The following is an 18,946-nucleotide window of genomic DNA, read 5'->3' as shown; positions in this document are numbered from 1 at the left end:
TGTACAATCAATTCCAAAATGGATTGTTAAAGGAAATTTGGGGTCTGGCTACCAGTCTTGGAGCTGGCAGGGACATCCATCCCTCCATCCCTTGCAGGCTCCCGTGATGGCCCTGAGCTAGGAGAGTCCAGCATCCAGTGAAGTCTCTGCTCCAAAGGATGACCTCACACCCACCTTACAGATGAACGAACAGAGACCCAGAGACCTTAACCAGTTTGCTGGGAAGAGGTGAACTGGTCGTTGCACCTGGAGCCTCCCTGAGAAAAGCGTCAGGCAGGGCAGATCTGCTCCTGGTGCACAACCTCTTGGCCTCAACCAGGTCAGACTCTGAGGGCAGGAGTGTTGGGGAATCAGACAAAGCCCACAGAGAGGGATCCATCCATGGCTTGGAGGCTGAGTATTGGCACTGGAGTCCCGTTAGGGTGACCAAGTGTCTTGGTTTGCCCAGGATTGAGGAATTTCCTGGGGTTTGGGGCTTCCAGTGCCGCAGCCTGGACAGTCCTGGGCAAACCGGGTAGGACTGGTCACCGTAGGTTTGAATTTGGCTTTCCTCCCATGTCCTAAGCAGCGCGACTTTGCACATCATTTAGCCTGTCAGTTTGTTTCCTCAGCTGTAAAGTGTTGATAAGAATGAGATAAAGACAGGAAAGGGAGTTGTGCTAATTGCCTGTAGAAGATGGCCCTTCCACATGCTCAGTGCAGCCGTGCAGAGCGGATGTGACCCCGGGTCTGAATTCGCAGCCGTGCCCTTTGCTGGTGGGGTGGCCCTGCACAGGTCATTTCTTGTGTCCTAGCTATGGGATGAGGATGGAATGGTGGCACCCACCTCCCAGGTGTCTGTGGGGATTAAAGGGAGGCAGAGTTGGTGAGGTGCTGGCAGGTGATCGTGGGTGATCTCTGGGCCCACGACTGTGTCTCGCAGGGCCAGCTCGGTGGTGACCGGGCCGGGAATGGGTGGCACAGCCCCTTCATGCTCACATTCAGCTCTGGTGCTCAGCATTGAGAGTTGCCCATGAGACCCTCAGAGGACAGCATGTGAGCTTGAAGTGAGGTGCACGCCCCTGCCCTGCCCCCGCCCTACCCTGCCCCACCTTTCCCCGCCCTGCCCCGCCTTGCCCCATCCTGCCCCTGCCCCGCCCTGCCCCTGCCCATCTGGGCCACCCGGGGTTGGTTCGCTCTCTTTTCTTAGAGTCTCTGTGAGGTGGGACACTGCACGCACAGTGCCCAGTCAGGCATTGGAAAGTCCTGACACACGGTGGGTACCTGTGAAGTAGAAGCCCCACCAGCATCCTGCTGTTTCCTCAGGAGCTGGCAATCCCTGAGAGCCCCTGTGCCCAGCGAGCCTTCCGGCCCCTTGGCGACATCTCAGCTCTAATGACTTTGAGTGCTGAGCTGCTCACCCTGGGAATTTATGGAAACCATGCACAGAAGCGTCACCTGGAGACACATAAATATTGTAGGACTGGAGGTTGGGCTGTGTCAGCACTATTTGGAGCAGTATCACCCACCTGAAACTGACTGTGTGGGTGCCTGCAGCGGGTGGATGGGGGGCTGCAGGGAGGGGCTCCGTGGGCAGGCGCAGGACACACGGGTTTGTCTCAGCTCACCTGGGTTCATTCCAGGTCACAGTGCGCCAATGCTCTCCCTGGAATCCTCACCGTGCCCCAGAGGCGTGTTCTCTTTTTGTCCCCGTGTACAGATGACAGAGGAGACTGAGTCACTGGGTAGTGGGGATCTGGGAGCTGGAGGAGGCAGGCACGACCCCTCCCCTCCAACTGCCAGCTTTTTTTTTTTTTTAAATTACTTTGCCTTTTCTCCCATAACTTTTTTTTTTTTTTTTTTTTTTGGAGACGGAGTTTCACTCTGTTGCTCAGGCTGAATTGCAGTGGCGTGATCTCGGCTCACTGCAATTTCTGCCTCCCGGGTTCAAGTGATTCTCCTGCTTCAGCCTCCCAAGTAGCTGGGATTACAAGTGCCCACCACCATGCCCAGATAAGTTTTGTAATTTTAGTAGAGACATGTTGGCCAGGCTGGTCTTGAACTGCTGACCTCAAGTGATCCACCCATCTTAGCCTCCCAAAGTGCTGGGATTATAGGCGTGAGCCACTACGCCTGGTCCCCCATAACTTTTTACTTCGAAAAATTTCAAACTACAGGAAAGGTGAGAGAATAATACAATACACAGATATTCTTCACCCAGGTAACTGTTAACATGTTGCTACAATCTTCCCCCATATTATACATGCACAGAGACATACACCCACTTTTAAAAAAGTCAGTTGCAGGCATCATTACCCTTTACCCCTAAATACTTCGGCATGTCTCTCCAACGTAACTGCATGGCATATCACACCCAGGAATTTAGGTCTATGCACTGATGCTATCTAAATACTGTCCAGGTGCAGGTTTTCCCAGTTGTCCCCAAAATATCTTTCAGAGCTACTCCCCCAAATGCCATCCAGGATCCAGCCTGAAATCACAGGCAGCCTTTGGTTTTCATGTCTCTTAAGTCTCCTTTTAATCTAGAATAATCCCTTTGCTTTTTCGTTTTCTTCATGATATTGACTTTGTTGACAAGTCCAAGCCAGCGTCTCATAGAAGTTCCACAGTCTGGAATTGCCTGGTTATTTCCTCCCAATGAGGTGCCAGTGTTCGGCCAGGTGCTGCGGGGCTGGGGGTCAGGGGAGCCCTGCACCTCCCACAGCAGTCCTCGGGGAGGAAGAAGAGCAGCTGGCCCCATCCTGATCACTTGGTTAGGGTAGCGTCGGCTGGATCTCTCCTTCTAAAGGTGCTGGTTTCCCTTTGTGATTACTCAGTCACTTTTGGGTGATTCTTGGAGACTATGTGAATATCCAGTTCCTCCACAAACTTTCCCCCTGGGGCTTTGTCATCCATGGGTGATCCTTGGTGATTGCTAATTCACCATTGTCTAATTCTGCCTTGCCTTCTGCATTGACTAGTTGTCACTAGTTACAGAGATTCACCTGACCCCACTCCACACCCTGCCCTTACTATCACTACAAATTCCTGGATTAAAAAAAAAAAAAATCCAGCATGCTCTAATCAGGACCATCATTATTTTTGATGTTCACATTGTCTTGAATTTGGCCAGCGGGGACCCCTTCGTGTTGGCTCCTAGGTCCTTTGGACACATCCCCATTGTTCTTTGAGCCCTTCCTTGCTTTTCATCTGTGAGAAGTTCTAGGCATTTCTCCAGGGCACCCTGGCTAGAGTCACTGCCTTCAGGCTCTTTCAGTGGACAGGGCCAGGGAAGAACTCTCGAGCTGGGGTTCGTTTTGATACCTCTGATTTAGATTTGAGATCCTGGAGTCTACCCTCGTCTCTTCCATTCCACACCGGACTCTCTTCTCTCTGTGCAAACCCTGGTTCCCAATAACATCAGTGTATCTCAGTCCCACTGCATAGGTTCAGAATCACTGTGCCTGCCCCACTACCTCCAAGCCTGCCAAGGAAGTTGAGGTTTCCCTTGCAGATCATTTTATCCTTCAGCAGGGAACAGGGGTGTACAGTTGGAATGCCATGATCCTGAGCTACTTGAATGGGTTCTTTTCTATGCGGGTGTGACTGTGTTCCAATAAAGCTTCATTTACCAAAACTGGTGCAGGCTGGTTGTAGCCTGAGGGGCATTGTTTGCAGATGGCTGCTCTAGTGTATAAACCTAACAGCACGGTTTCTGGTGCAGGGTGAGCGCTCACCCAGTAAATAGCTGTGTCTGGATCATGGAGGCTGAGGGGGCAGGAAGCACTGGGCATTCCTGGTGGTGGGTGGGCAGGTGGCCTTTTTCAGGGATAAGGGGGATAGAGGCCTCTTAGAGAGTAGGACAGCCCCTGACCCCACCAACCCCACACTTCTGGGCCTCCCAGACCATCCAAGGATGAGGGCACAGGTCTGGAGGTGCGTGGCCTGGGGTTGGGGTGCTGGGTTAGCAGGGTTTCACCCTTTCCAGGTTGGGAGGAGAGCAGAGTTTGATGAGCTGACAGCCTCCCCTGGCAATGAATTCTGAGCTCTCTCAGGATACATGGATACCTTGTATTTGGAAAATGAAATGAGCTGCATGGCCTGGCAGCAGCAAGACCAGTGGGCAGCGGGGGCTTCTCCCCTGCTCTCATCGGGGTGCTCACTGCCCCCTGCTCTCACCGGGGTGCTCACTGCCCCCTGCTCTCACCGGGGTGCTCACTGCCCCCTGCTCTCACCGGGGTGCTCACTGCCCCCTGCTCTCACCCGGGTGCTCACTGCCCCCTGCTCTCACCAGGGTGCTCACTGTACCCTGCTCTCACTTGGGTGCCAGGCTCAGTCCCTCAGCCCCCTCTGGGACCCGTGATCCTGGCATGTCTCTCTAGCTCCACCTACTCCCTGCCCTGTGGGCCCAGGAGGCTCAGGCAGGACTCCAGGCTCGTGGTGTGAGAAGGGGACCCAGGAGCCCAGAGGTAGCTGAGACATGCCGGGCTGGGGCTGGGGCTGGGGCTGGGGCTGGAGGTGCTGTGCCATTCTTCCTATTCATTCCTGCCCTTTCCCCCGTCCGCCTCCCGCCTTTGGGCTCGGCAGGTTTGCACAAGCCTTCCGCAAAGCCCTCCGGGCCTGGAGACAGACTTGTTATGCCACTGGAGAAATGAGCCTGGATTTCTACCACCGACTTCTCTTTTAATTAGATTCTGACAGCAGCACACAGGGTTGGCTGGCTGCAGATTCAGGTGCAGCTTTCCTTGGTCCCAGGCCTCTGGGTTTCAGTGCGCCTGGCTTTTTCGGAGGCTGAAAATACTTCTGACCTTTCTTCGGGAGTCGAGCTGGAGGCTGGCTGCATGCGTGTGAGCATGCAGATACCTCTCTCAGTGTGTGCATGTTTGTGCATCCGTGAGCAAGGAGCTGCGTGCTGTGTTTTGGAAAAGCCTGCAGACAAAGCATGTTGGGTGTCACTGACTCTCCTGCTACCCCATCCATTTGCCCCACTGCTCGCCGACAGCAGGTGCCGAAGGGGTCTCCTTGGCCTCAGTGTCCTCATCTGTGATTTGGGCTGATGCTGCCTCAGCTGGCTTTTCCCAGCAAGGCCTCATGGGAGGTTTCCTCCCTCCTGGATTCCTCCTACAGGCTGGTTCGGCAAAACAAAATCATTCTGCATGTTTCCTTGAAGGAACTTACATCGCAGGAAGAGAGAACTGAGAGCCAGGACGGCCCGGGCTGTGGGCAGCAGATATGGGCGGAGGGCTAGAGAGATGGGGGCATGGTCTCTCCCCTACACAGCATGGACTACTAAACCTGACTTTGCACAGGCTGTGAGGAGGCGTGGCCTCCTTCCAAAAATCAGAGGCTCTGAGCCTCTTGCACCTGGGCCTTCTCTGAGGGCCGGGAGTGGGTGGCTAAGAAAAGAGGAAGAGACCCCCGATACCTCTGGAGCCCTTAGCCTGAGCCCCCAATCTGAGATAGGAGGCAGTTCGCTTCCTCTGAGCATGCCCAGCTTGATACAAGATTCTGTCCTGGCTCCTGGGGGGCCCCCACCCAATGGAGACACCGCACCCCTGCCTTTGGTGAACTTTCGGTCTGAGGAAACTACAGCTTTTGCTCTGGGGGCATCCCCCTGGTCAGGGGTGGGCTGTGCAGTAGAACCCCTGTTCCAAGAGCAGCCTGACCCTGGGGAGAGGAACCATGCTGCTGTCTCTTCTCCCCTCCCCTCCCCTCCTCTGGGGAGCCTGGCCTTTCCTGCTACCCCTGCCTCCCTTGCTACTCGCAGCTCAGCCATCAGGGATTGGCTCAGAAAAAGCAATTTCCTTGGACAGCTCACAGTCTTGCCCTCCTGGTCCCCACACTCTGATCAGGAATGAGCCTGGAGCTCACTGGCTTAGCTCCCCATGGGGACCCCCGCCCCTCACAAGCTTCCTTAACTCAGTGGGAAACTGCTTAGTGATTTGAGCTGGGGAGGAGCTGGGGCCATCCTCCAGGGCAAAATAAGCTGAGTCCTGTCCCTCCCTCTCCACTTGCTAAGCCCACGCGAGGTCTTCCGGGGCTGGACCAAGAAGCCAGCCTTCCCCACACTGTTGTCAGACTGAGCTTCTTTAAAAGTAAAACTGCCTCTGTCACTTACCAGCTCAACCCCCTCCAGTGGGCAAATAAAATCTAAACTGTTCCCCATGGATTCCAAGGTGGCCTGGTGCAATCTGGCCCTACCTGCTCTGGCCTGTCCCATTGCTGTGCCCCCCACCACGGGTCCCTCTGCTTCTCATTCCTGCCTCCGGGCCTTTGCACTGCTGTGCCCTCTGCCTAGAATGCTCTTCCCCCTCCTCCCAATCATTGAGGGGCTGTTTCCTCCCCATTATTCAGGTCTCTCACTAAATGTCACCTCCTAGAGACACCTTCCCTGACCCCAGTCTTAATGGCTTTCAGTATTTTTTCTGTGCAGTGCTTCTCACTATCTGATGTAATCTTTCTTTGTTTTAATTGCCTCCTGTCCTGGGAACGTTTGCCTCACAAGAGTGGGTCTTGCAGTCATCACGACATTTCCAGCACTTACACCCACACCAGGCACATAGTAGGGACTCAAGAACATCTGCTGAATAAATGAGACCCTACTAGGCACTGGGCCTGTGCCAAGCTCTCCTCACCTAGGTCCCTGTAATCCTCATAGCAGCCTGTACTTACAATTGAGGAAACTGAGGCCTGGGCCTGTGAAGCTGCCAAGGAAGTCAGATTTAATAGCAGGTTGGATCTCAAATAAATGCCCCATCCAGGATCCTCCTGCAGTCTTGGGCTTCCTCCCAGGACAAATTCTTTATGGAAAAAGGAGAAAAGCCAGAAAACTGGAAAAGAGGAAAATCACCCCATCCTGTTCCTGGAGTAAGCCTCAGGGTGCAGCTCTCCCTCCCCTGTCCCGCTTCTTCCCCCAGCTTTTGGTGTGTTTGTTTTGTTTTGTTTTTCTTTTTTTCTTTTTTTTTTGCATTTTCTATAGCATTCACATTTTTCTGTGTCCGTCATGCAGTGTCTGTAAGTGTGAGTTTAAATGCAGGGAGGACAGTACAGAGCTGGATACACAGAGTTACCTGACTGTCCCCAAGGCTTGGGGATTTGGGTTGTTTCCAGTCTGATGTGCCTGAGTTAGTGACATCTGAGTGTTGTAGATAGAATTCAAGTGTCCATCCATTCATTTTTTTGACCAAATTTTACTGTGCTGGGCCCTGTACCAAGCAGGTGACGGGCACTAAAGGGCATGAGGCCCAGGCTCTGTCCTTGGAGTCCACAGTCTTATGTGGGAAGTGGCCAAGTAGAACCACAGAATGGTGTAGGTATTCCAGGCTAGACAGCAGAGCACGCCATTCAGAAGGAAGCGGCTGGTCCGTGGCGGGGTGGGGCCTGCCTCCTGGACTGAGGACGCCACCCTGAAGTGGAGTCTTCAGATGTTGGAGGAGGACAGTTGTCGGGGGGGGGCGGTGCGTGCTGTGTGCAAGTCATGGCGAGGGCAGGGGTGCGGCTGTGTGGTACATCCTGAGCATTGGCTGGCCTGAAACGTAGGGAGCCCACAAGGAAGGGCAGGAGTGGGGGCAGCGCTGGGGCCCCGAATGCTGAGCTAAGGAACTTGGACTTTCTCCTGCAGTGGATGGGAAGCCTGATCATTTGTATCTTCTTTTTAAAAAAAGTTTTTATTTGTTTTAAGATCAAAATGGTACATACACTTGCAAGAAAAAAAAAAAAAAGCATGGAGTGGTTTATCCTGAAAGGCTCGTCCACACTGCACATCTCAGTCCTGCTTTTCGCAAGAGAATGCTCTTCACCTGTTCTTTTCTTAATCCACCCGGCACTTTCCTCAGGACCCAAACTTGTTCACTCTGCTGCTTCTTGATGTATCAATTTTGGGACATTACCTGTTGTCTCCTTGCTGTGAAAGATGAGGATTTGGCCCATATTACCCCCGTTCCTTCCCCGGTCATTCTCTCGGTTGCCTTTGTCACTTTAAATCATTTACACAAACCACAACTTCTTTCATGATTTTCGGCTCCATCTTTCCCTTCCATAAGGTAAAGCTCTGAGGGGCCACTGGGACCATGCCTGGTCCTGTCTGCTTGTGAGTGAGCATGTGCATGTCTTTCCTGCTCCTCACTCGGTGATATCATGCTGGTAGTTTGCGACTGGCCACGTTAGAATGTTTACACCACGGAAATTGGCAAACCCTGCAAACCAGGATTCCCTGCCAGTTGTTAAACTTTGGCCAACACAGCACAGCTGGGCTTCCAAGATTCCAGTTGTTTAACTTTGGCCAACCTCATAGCTGGGCTTCTAAGGTTCCCTGAGTAGCTTGTGCTTTTGAAGAATGTGAGAATGGCTGGCCCAGGGGTGGGGGCTTGTAGGGAGGCTCAGCTGGCAGGCCCAGCCAGCATCGACACTCCTCCCTTTGTGCCACAGCAAAGCTTCGAGGCGCACCAGGACGAGGCGGTGAGCGTGACACATATGGTGAAGGCGGGCAGCGGCGTCTGGATGGCCTTCTCCTCCGGCACCTCCATCCGCCTCTTCCACACCGAGACCCTGGAGCATCTGCAAGAGATCAACATCGCCACCAGGACCACCTTCCTCCTGCCAGGTGAGGCTGCCGCGGACAGTGGGGAGCTGACAGTCACAGAGCACCTTCCACGGCCAGGTAGCGGTGTGACTTGGGCAGCCCATCCCATTTTCCCTCATCAGCCCTGAAAACTGGGGCTTTAATTTGAGGCACTCCCCAGGAAGTGGTGGGGTTGGGATTCACACCTAGGACTGTCATCTCAAAGCCCCTGCCTGTCACTGTGCCCAGCCACCGCATCACAGCAGCCTGGGGCGCTCAGGAAATGGCCCCCAGCCCAGTGGACCCTCCAAAGTCAGGCAGCTGCTAAGGAAAGGCCAAGCTGGGCAGGAACCCAGGCCTTTCATTCTGCCCCACTCCCCAGGTTGACCAAACACCCAATTCTGCCTCAAATCCCCTGTAGGATGAGGTGATGGGAAAGTGAGAAAGCCAACGGGTGGTCTCTGTCCTTGGAGTTTTTTCTGAGAAAGGCAAATTCCCCTCTTGGGCCTTCTAGTCTGTGGGTTTGGATGGCATCTGCTGTGGCTGGGGCCCCTCCTGCGTAGCTGTGTGTAGATGAAGTGGACAGGATTGATGGTGGAGGGGAATGGCGGCGAAGGATTAAGGCTGGAGCTCACCAAATGCCCCCCAAGGCCTCCATGGAATTGGCTCTCAGCCTTTCCTTACCATCTGCTGCCCAAGATGCAGGCACCATGCCCATCCTCACCCCAGCTGGCTTCAGAGCAGACCACGGGGCCAGCAGGCATCAGCTAACCTTGCTTCCCTCCTTGGCCCAGCTTCCCCCAGAGAGACTGACCTGCGGCCAGTGTGGGAGGGTGCAGTGGCTCTATCTTGTCCCAGTGCCCCAGGCAGGGCTGGGTTCAGCAGCTGGGAGAGCCAAAGGGCCCTCGGGCCAGGGAAACACAGCCCGTGTGGCAGGTGGGGGCCTGGAGCTGATTGTCACAGGACCTGGCAGATGGGCCATGGCAGAGGCTGGGAGTGGCCATATGCCCAGCAGAGTTGAGCATCCTGTCTTCTGGGGCCATACTGAGGGCAGGCATGTTAGCCAGCACTGCAGGAGCCTTAGGGACCTCTGCCTACCCCAGGGGCCCGGTCCCTAACTCCCTCCCGAGGCCCTGGAAATCACCCTGGTTTCTGCTTCCCTCTAGCCAGTCACGATGGTCCTTGAGTCTGAACTGATCACACGGGGATGGCGGTTACTAACAACACAGTCCACGGCAGTCACAATGGTGTAATAACTGCCACCCTGCCTGGGCCTGAGGTAATGAGGCCCCAAGTGCTTATGTACAGGATCTCATTTCACCCTAACCCTGCGAGCTGGGGATTGTCCCCACATTACAGATGCAGACACTGAGATTGGTTCAGCAGGCCAGGCGTCTTGCTCGTGGTCATGCAGTAGACCAGAGGCAGGACCACAGTCACATCAGGCCGGACTCAGTCCAGCATCCTACTGTATGTAATGGAGAAAGAGAGTTGGCTTGAGGCCTGGCTTGGCCAACACATAGTATCAGACAAGTCCCTTAATCTCCCGGAGCCCCTCATCCCTCTGTAAGATGGGATGTAGGTCCCAGCTCAGGGACTGTTATGAGGATAAATGCTGGTGGGCTGGGAAGGTGGCTGTCCTGGGCCGGCAGGGTGGCAGGTGCCCGATGAGACTGAACCCTTCACTCACGTTCTCCTGGGGTGTGTGAGAGGCTTGGTGGGACCTGTGTTTGGGTTGCCTCCTTCCCCCTCCCTCTCTCCCTCCCTGCCTCCCTCCCTCCCTCTCTTCTTCCCTCCCTTCCTCCTTCCCTCCCTCTCTTCTTCCCTCCCTCCCTCTCTCCCTCCCTGCCTCCCTCCCTCCCTCTCTTCTTCCCTCCCTTCCTCCTTCCCTCCCTCTCTTCTTCCCTCCCTCCCTCTCTTCTTCCCTCCCTCCCTCCTTCCTCCCTCCCTCCTTCCTCCCTTTCTTGTTTCATAGTATTTAGCCATTATACAAGTTCAATCCATTTTAACTATGATAAAAATGTCTCTGTATCACAAAACTATCTCCACATTTCCTCTGATAGCTAAATTATTTCAAGTTAGTGGAACAATGAAGAAATGGATAATCTCATGGGCTTTTAAAAATCTTTGGAATCTCATCTTGTCGGCGCAGAGGAGAGTGAGAGAGAGTCAAGCTGATCAAGTGGTGGGAGGCAGGATGTGTGGACAGACCTGGCTGTAGTTAGAACAGCCGCTCCTGCCTGTACAACCCTGACTTTACTGTGTTTCACACGCACCTTCACGCCCATTGTTTTACTTACTCTTTGCAGTTACCCTTTAAGGAAGGAAGGGCATTCGTTGTTATGATGATGATTTGAGGGCCAGGTAAACTGGGGCTCAGGAGGTGAAATGATCGGTCTGCTATCGCAGTGCTGATGTGGACAGAGCCAGGAGCAGCCCCACGGACTCTCGTTAGAGCTTCCTCACACTTACTGTGTAGCCTTGGGCGGTTGTGTCCCTGTCCTGGGCCTCAGTTTCCCCATTCATACAACAAAGGGCTGAGATTTGGGTCATCTTGGCCATGCTGGGTGGGGTATACCAGAGCCTGGAGCCAGAATTCCTCCTGGAATCCCTCCTCCCCTGTCTTCCAGCTCTGACTGGGAGCACTCGGAGCACCCGCTTCCCATCCTCGGTCCCTACCCCGCAGGGCAGGTGTAGGTGTTGTGTGAGACAGTGTGAGGACAGTGCCCACAGTCCCTGTCTCAAGCCAGCAGCGGTCCATGATGGTGACATTTGCCGTCATCGTCTTTACGGCATCACCTCCCTGCATCTCCTACGAGGGCTCCTTGCCCCTCCTAAGACCATCCAGGTCAGTGTGCCATTCCTGTCGCATCAGCTGCATCAGTGCAGACAGAGGTGACCCCTCTCTTGGCAGACCTCCCTGAGGCTGAACCCTGGAGAAGGCTGGATGTAGGCTGAGATTCCAGAGTGTGGGGTTTCCCGAAGGTTCCCTCTTCCCTCAGGCCTGAACTTTCCCAATCAGTAACCCAGTGGAGCCTGGGGCCCTGCCAGACCAGTTCCTCCTGACCCCTCATATCTGAGAGTGGCTCCCTGAGCTCCAAGCTGAGCCAGAGCCAGCCCCAGCCACCATGCTGGGGACCAGAGCGTGGGGGGCAGCTGCAGATCCACCCCACGTTGTGCCTTTGCAGAAGCGCAACACAGCAGGATTCTTAAATTCTTTATTAGAGATATTTTAAAAAGGCTTTTAAGTATTTTTTTCTTCCCCCATACCAGCAAATGAAATAATTGCATAATTAGTAATAAATTTGTTCCTCTACTAAGTGTGGATTTTTTTAGGGTGTGTTAAAAATTTATCACACTTCCTTCCCCTGACCCCTTTCTTCCACTCGAGTACTCGACTGGTATTAATGCATTTTTTAACCTAAACTCCCTCCTCCTTTTAACCAGACAGGTCATTAATAAAATGTTCTCCGAGAGCCTGAGCTTTTTAAAGTTGTATATCTCCAGATAGATGGCTTGGGTGAGTTGAACACTGCTGCATTAAGTCTCTGTGATAAAATATTTATTCACCATTAGAATTTTTTTTTTCTTTCGGACTGTTTGTGAAGTGTCTTGCTCTTTTCCTTGAGGTGGAGGGGGAGGGGGAAGGCCCCAGAATGAGGTCTGCAGATGAAGTCATTTCTCAGTTCCGGCATCTCTTTCGGTTTCTTGCTTGCCTTCCTCCCATTTGTCGGTTTTGCCGTCCAGTGGGGGCTGGGAGGATGCAGGGCAGCGGGAAATGGTCTCCTGCCGGTCTCCATGCCCTGGGGGTCTTGGAGAGGGAGGCGATGAGGCTTGTGGAATGAAAAATTCACCACTGTCCCCTCTCTTGGCTTAATTGTTCTTGTGGGTTTATGGCTCTGATGGAGCTGATCTTAAGACATTAGCATCCAGATCCTTTTAATAATCATAAACATTATCCTAATAGCCTCTATTTATTGATTGTATACTATGGACTAAGAGCTCTGCTCAATTGTGTATATATATTATATGTATATATATATGTGTGTATATATTTAATATTTCTAATAATTATAAAGTTGAGCAAGGCCGGTTTGTAGTACTCATTGATGGATGAGAGAAATGATTTTTCCAAGTTTTCTCCTTTCCTTCATCCATCCATCTGTCCATCCGTCCATCCATTTACTCATTCACTCACAGATACTTCTTGAGAGTCTACCATGAGCCACGGTACTTGGCCAGGAGTTGGGGAGTTAACCATGAGCACACAGATAAGTCACTGCCCTCACAAAGCTTGTCATAAGTAAACAAATAGCAAAATAAGGTCATCACAGACCTTGACCAGGGCTAAGAAGAGAAGTCAGCTGTTGAAAGGGGCTCATGGCCTGAGCCTCCCCTGTTGGCCACCTCCAGGAGGGCTGGGGGCCTGACCCTGGACCGGAGGCTGCCATCATAGTTCTGAGCCTTCACTTTTGGAATGGATTTAGGTATGGGAAATAGTCCCAGCTCCACAGACACCCAGGTACTGTTTGTGAAATAGTCCCTGTTGGCCAAGCCTGTAAGTCACTAGTGGGCTTTTTTTTTCAGCCTAGTTTGCATTTCCACATTGCATGGACGCTATGAATGTGATTTTTTGAGTTTGCATCATGTTGCCAGACTCGAATCCCACCGCCTGCTTGATAGCTCCACTCGGGTGTGTCTAATTTGTGTCTCAGACCACACATCCAACCAGGAGCTCTGGGCTTCAACCCCCAAACCTGCTCCTTTGCCATCCCAGTCCATGGCACTGCTATGCACCCAGCTGCTCCAGGCAGAGGAGCCTCAGCGCTATCCTGGGTTCCTTCCTCCGCTCCACCCCTGCTCCCCTCTCCCAGCAGCTCTGTCGCTCTGCTCCAAACAGGTCTCAAACAGGTTGGGCTCTCCTCACCTCACTGCCGCCGCCCTTCCCACCTGGGCAGCTGCGGGAGCCCCTGCTGGGCTCCTTGCTCCTCCCACTCCCACCCTCCACAACTGTAGCTAGAACGTTCCACTCAAATCAGGTCACGCCACTCCCCTGCCTAGGCCTTCCGGTAGCTTTTCACTGCAGCCAGAATTACGAGCCCCAGTCCTGGCCCTGACACATCCCCTCTTCTGACCATCTGGAGTCTGCCTTCTGTGCCCCAGGTGCACTGGCTTCACTCTGCTTGGCGGACTGGCTGAGCTCATTCCTGTCACAGGGCCTTTGCATGCCCTATCTCCTGGGCCTTGGCTCAGGTCTTGGTGTGGCCACCTCCGCCTTGTCACCTGGCAGCCTCACGCCTGCCTCCCTATCCTTCCAGGAAGTAGAGGGAGGCCTGAAGACCCGGGAATCCTCCACTGGCTCTGCCCCGTCGCCCTGTTTCAATCCTCTGCCTGGCATTTACATCCCTTGTTTCTGTTTTTGTTCCTGTATCTCCTCTCTGCACCTCTGTGTCTAATACAGTAGCCATTATTACAATGAAAGAAAATAACACATTCAGTCCCTCTGCCACTAGCTATATTTCCAGTGCTCGGAAGCCACATGTGGCTGATGGCTGTCAAATTGGACAGCACGGTAGGGAACATGTCCATCATCAAAGAAAGTTCTTGAGTGTCTGTTCCTTAAGACAGGACTCTATGTACATGGTCCCAGCTGTGCCCCCAGCACCTAGTGTGGGGTCTGCCATGCAGTAGGCATCTGGGAGGTAAATGGGTTGGTGAAGGGATGGCACACTGTGTCAGGCAACGCTGGGTGTACCCTGAGTCGGTAACCTGCCTTTTGGGGTGAGAGAGCCACACCATTTCTCTCTGTGCCTGCACTGCAGAGGAAGCACATACACCCACATGTATGGAGTTGAAGTGTCATGCCCAAGGAGGGAGATGTGATGGAAGCACTGGGCAGTGGTGAGCAGCAGACCTCAACTCCACCCCACCCTGCACTCACCAGGTGGGGGACCTCTTTGAGCCTTAACATCCGTGCCTGGAAAATGGGGCCGGCATTTGTGTCTTGCATACGTCTTGGCTGTTGCAAGGCTTGTGTCAGATGAGAGCAGGTATACGAGTGCTTTGGAAACTCCAAAGCTGTGTTTTTCAAGTGTGATCCATGGACCAGAAGCAGCAGAAAGTGGGAAACTTCTGGAATGCAGCCTAAGCCTCTCCCAGAGGGCAGCAGGATTAGGGCAAGAAGGAGACAGCCCTTTAGAAAGGCAGGTGCCCAGTGAAGCCTAAGGAAGTGTGGCAGAGCCGTCCACCCTGTGTGTGACATGGTGGGGGGTCTGTCCCTGAGCCGGCAGCCTGTACCCCACGCCTCTCAGCCCTCTCAGAAAGCCTCCTGCCCCCTGCACTCCCAGCCTCTCCCTTGTGCCCATTCCCATTGCTAGAATTGTTGGCAACAGTGCAGCAGCAGCGATGACAGCAGGTAGCGCCCATTTTGCCATGTGCAGGCACGGGGTTGTTTTACGTTCATTCATTTAACCCAATGGAGAGTATCTGTGTTCCAAACATCAAAAAGGGACAGTAAAAATACGGTCCTATAGGACTGCCATTATATACACGGTCTGTTGTTGACTGAAAGGTCATTATGTGACATGTGACTGTATTATCCTTGGCCCCTTTTACAAGTGAGGACACCATGGCCCAGAGGAGTTTAGGATGGGCCCAGGTCGTGTAGCTGGAGAGTGGCAGAGCCAAGGTGTGAGTCCCGCGCCTGGCTCTGGAGCCCTCTTCTCAGCCACCGTGCTGGGCAGCCCACACCTGGCATCCTCTCTGTTAGGGGCAGGGGACTGCCCCCATGCCCTCCCTGATATTGCTATTCTTGCTAAAATGAAGAGACAGAGCTGAGGGGAGAGCTAAAAAGAACGAATCTGGACTGGCATCAGAAACATGCTGCTTCCCACCAGCGAGTTTTGTGCTTCACTCTTGGGCCCAGGGCCTGCAGGGTGTGCTGTGACCTCATCTGAAGAAGCACCCACACGGGCAGGCCCTGAGGGGCTGCAGCAGACCCACCTCGATGCCTCTCGAGCCCCACCCGGCCCTACTTATGCCTTCCATCTGCACCAACGCCGATGAGAAGCTTGCACCTCCCCAGTCTTCCCTGGTTTTGCTCATAGCTGGCTGGCTGGATCCCTGCATGGATGGCCCTTGTACAACCCTTTGTGCCAGATGACCTGGCCGCCGTGTATTGAGAGCGCACACAGACCAGGCGCTGTGTCCCCCAGTGCATCCGCATGGCAGCCCCACTTTACACAGGCGGAAACTGAGGCTGGTTAGGGGAGTGCTCAGCTGCAGGACCTCGTGGCCAGACCCCAGGCAGGTCAGCCTCCAAAGCCCCAGCTCTTACCCACCCCGCTGCCCAACTTCTTGCTGGTTTCAGGGGAGGAGCCCGCTGTGCCAGGCCTTCACCTCGTGGTGACACCCAGAGCCCATGCCGTCTCCCCAGGAGGGCACTGCTCAGCTGCCCTCTCTTTCTGCAGGCCAGAAGCACTTGTGTGTCACCAGCCTCCTGATCTGCCAGGGTCTGCTCTGGGTGGGCACTGACCAGGGTGTCATCGTCCTGCTGCCTGTGCCGCGGCTGGAAGGCATCCCCAAGATCACAGGTGAGGCTTTGGGAGCTGGTGTTGGCAGGACCAGGGGGTCAGCTGCAGGTGGCCGGTGGGGCTTGGCGGGGAGGGTGTATTATGCCCTCATCGGTATAGGGATGGAGTTCCAGTCTCCAGCTTCCTCTCATCTCAGGTGGCATGGTGGCCAGTAGAACTGAATCGTCCTGGCCCCAGTCTCCCACCTTTCTGAGTGTCAGTTTCCTAATCTGGCAGATGGACACAAGAGTGGCTTGGGGCCTGGCTGAGACACCTGCCTAATGGCAGGGGCTCCACTGGCCCTTTCTGCTTCTTCCCATAGCAGTTTCAAGATGTCCAGGCTCCAGAGAGAGAAATAACTGGTGCTTCTGGGGCCAGGCCCAGCCTGCTCGTGGGGTCCATGTGCAAATGAATGTGTTCACATAGATCAGAGGAAGGTCTGCTCTGATCTGCACTACTGGGCCCAGGAGAACAAGGGCAGGATCAGAGAATAACCCCACACTTGGATGCGTGGAGCTCCGGGGCCCCCTCTGCCACCACCCTGAGAATGATGACTGTGGTCTTTTCCAGCAAGGGAGCAGGGCCGATAGGAAGCCCTGGGGATGGGCCGGCTCCCTGCGCAGACCTCAAGTCCTTCTGATAAAGAAGAATTGCTTTGGCTGGGCACGGTGGCTCACACCTGTAATCCTAGCACTTTGGGAGGCCGAGGTGGGTGGATTGCCTGAGCTCAGGAGTTTGAGACCAGCCTGGGCAACACAGTGAAACCCCATCTCTACTAAAAATAAAAATAAAAAAATTAGCTGGGCATGGCGGTGTGTGCCTGTAATCCCAGTTACTTGGGAAGCTGAGGCAAGAGAATTTCTTGAACCCGGGAGGTGGAGGTTGCAGTGAGCCAAGATTGTGCCATTGCACTCCAGCCTGGGGGACAGAGTGAGACACCATTTCAAAAAAAAAAAAAAAAAAGTTGCTTCTAAATTCTGAGATTTTCTATTTTCAAGGTTTCCTCAAATAGGGCATTTTGTCCATCCAGGGGGCATTTGTGGAGGGTATATTTCCAGGTGGAATCCTGGGATGCGGGGATGAAATCGGGCAGAGACCCTGCTCTCAACAAGCTGATGGTCTCCTGGGGGTCATCATAGCTTGGGTGACAGGTGCTGGGATGAGGGTGCTCCGGGGGCTGGGGACACAGAGACTGGGGCGAGCAGCTCCCCATGCATGAATTCAGGAGGGATTCACAGTGAGGAGTTTGAGCTGGGCCTTGCCGAAAGAGTTGCAGAATCAAGTAGACAGGAAAGGATTTCTAGGCAGAGGCAGCTGCTTGGCAAAGGCTCAGGAAATTCTTGGAATTTCACACTGAGGCTCCCCCGTGTGGTGTATAAGGTGGTTCCTGTTCTGCTCCCCTGAGGAAGTTGTGCAGGAGCGCGGGATAGCCAGACCCCGTGGCCTTCGGGGGAGGTGCCAACATAGACAGAAGTGACCCCCCCAAATACCCACCCAGAATGTTCTCCAGGAGAGAGACTCAGGTGCTTCCCTTAATGCGCTGGGCCTTTGGGCCCCTTTCTCTCTCGCCCCATTTTCTGCAGGGAAAGGCATGGTCTCACTCAACGGGCACTGTGGGCCTGTGGCCTTCCTGGCTGTGGCTACCAGCATCCTGGCCCCTGACATCCTGCGGAGTGACCAGGAGGAGGCTGAGGGGCCCCGGGCTGAGGAGGACAAGCCAGACGGGCAGGCACACGAGCCCATGCCCGACAGCCACGTGGGCCGAGAGCTGACCCGCAAGAAGGGCATCCTCTTGCAGTACCGCCTGCGTTCCACCGCACACCTCCCGGGCCCGCTGCTCTCCATGCGGGAGCCGGCGCCTGCTGATGGCGCAGCTCTGGAGCACAGCGAAGAGGACGGCTCCATTTACGAGATGGCCGACGACCCCGACGTCTGGGTGCGCAGCCGGCCCTGCGCCCGCGACGCCCACCGCAAGGAGATTTGCTCTGTGGCCATCATCTCCGGCGGGCAGGGCTACCGCAACTTTGGCAGCACTCTGGGCAGCAGTGGGAGGCAGGCCCCGTGTGGGGAGACGGACAGCACCCTCCTCATCTGGCAGGTGCCCTTGATGCTATAGCGCCTCCCCTCTCCCCTCAGAGGGCACAGCTGCAGCCCTGACCAAGGCCACGCCCGGCTCTCGTGCTCTAGGACCTGCACGGGACGTGTGGATGGGCCTGGACTCTCCAGAAACTACTTGGGCAGAGCAAAGGAAAACCTCTTCTTTTAAAAAAATTTTTTTCAGAGTGTTTTGGGGAGGAGTTTTAGGGCTTGGGGAGAGGGAGGACACATCTGGAGGAAATGGCCTTCTTTTTAAAAGCAAAAAACACAAAACCTCACAACTGCCTGGCAAGCCCAATATCACTTGTTTGGGCCCTAGCGGGACTCCAAGGCAGCCACACGCCCCTCCTGGAAGGGTGTGTGCGTGTGAGTGTGTGCGAGTGTGTGGGCTGGTGTGTGAATATCTATAAATACGTATATATGGTGTATATTATATGTGTATAAATAAAGTCTGTACATATTGGAGCTCTGGGAGATGCTGGAATAAAAGACAAGAGTTACATCTGGACTTGGATTGAGGTTTTGTTGTGTTTTTTTAAAGCATGATGGGAAAGAGATAGAGAGAGCAGCTATTGGTTGAGAGGGTTTATTTGGGACCCAGGAGCCACTCTTAGGCTTGGTGGGAGGGTGGAGCTGCTACGGGAATCAGCTCTAGAACTTCACAGTCCAATCTGGTCACCATTAGCCACAGGTGGCTAATTAATTTTCAAATTAATGAAAAATCAAACATTCAATCTCT

General features: G+C 54.0%; 1 protein-coding gene across 11 annotated transcripts in view; it reads left to right on the top strand.

Annotated features, from left to right (window-relative positions):
- Window positions 1–18,715, top strand: part of ARHGEF10L (Rho guanine nucleotide exchange factor 10 like) — a 158,270-nt gene extending 139,555 nt beyond the window's left edge. For 10 of the 11 annotated variants that reach the window (XM_055353810.2, XM_031011860.3, XM_055353972.2 and 7 more), the window contains 3 exons: window positions 8,407–8,581; window positions 16,009–16,131; window positions 17,694–18,715. In XM_055353810.2, coding sequence (XP_055209785.1) covers window positions 8,407–8,581; window positions 16,009–16,131; window positions 17,694–18,226 — 831 coding nt within the window. In that variant the 3' untranslated portion in view covers window positions 18,227–18,715. Of the gene's footprint in view, window positions 1–8,406; window positions 8,582–9,705; window positions 15,903–16,008; window positions 16,132–17,693 lie in introns of those variants that run through there. The other variant, XM_055354118.2, reaches the window with a different exon arrangement.
- The last annotated feature ends 231 nt before the right edge of the window (window positions 18,716–18,946 follow it).

This window comes from Gorilla gorilla, chromosome 1, assembly GCF_029281585.2.
Source record: "Gorilla gorilla gorilla isolate KB3781 chromosome 1, NHGRI_mGorGor1-v2.1_pri, whole genome shotgun sequence".
In the NCBI taxonomy this organism is placed as follows: domain Eukaryota; kingdom Metazoa; phylum Chordata; class Mammalia; order Primates; family Hominidae; genus Gorilla; species Gorilla gorilla.
Note: the sequence above shows the minus strand (reverse complement) of the source record. Positions and strands in the feature narration are given on the sequence as shown.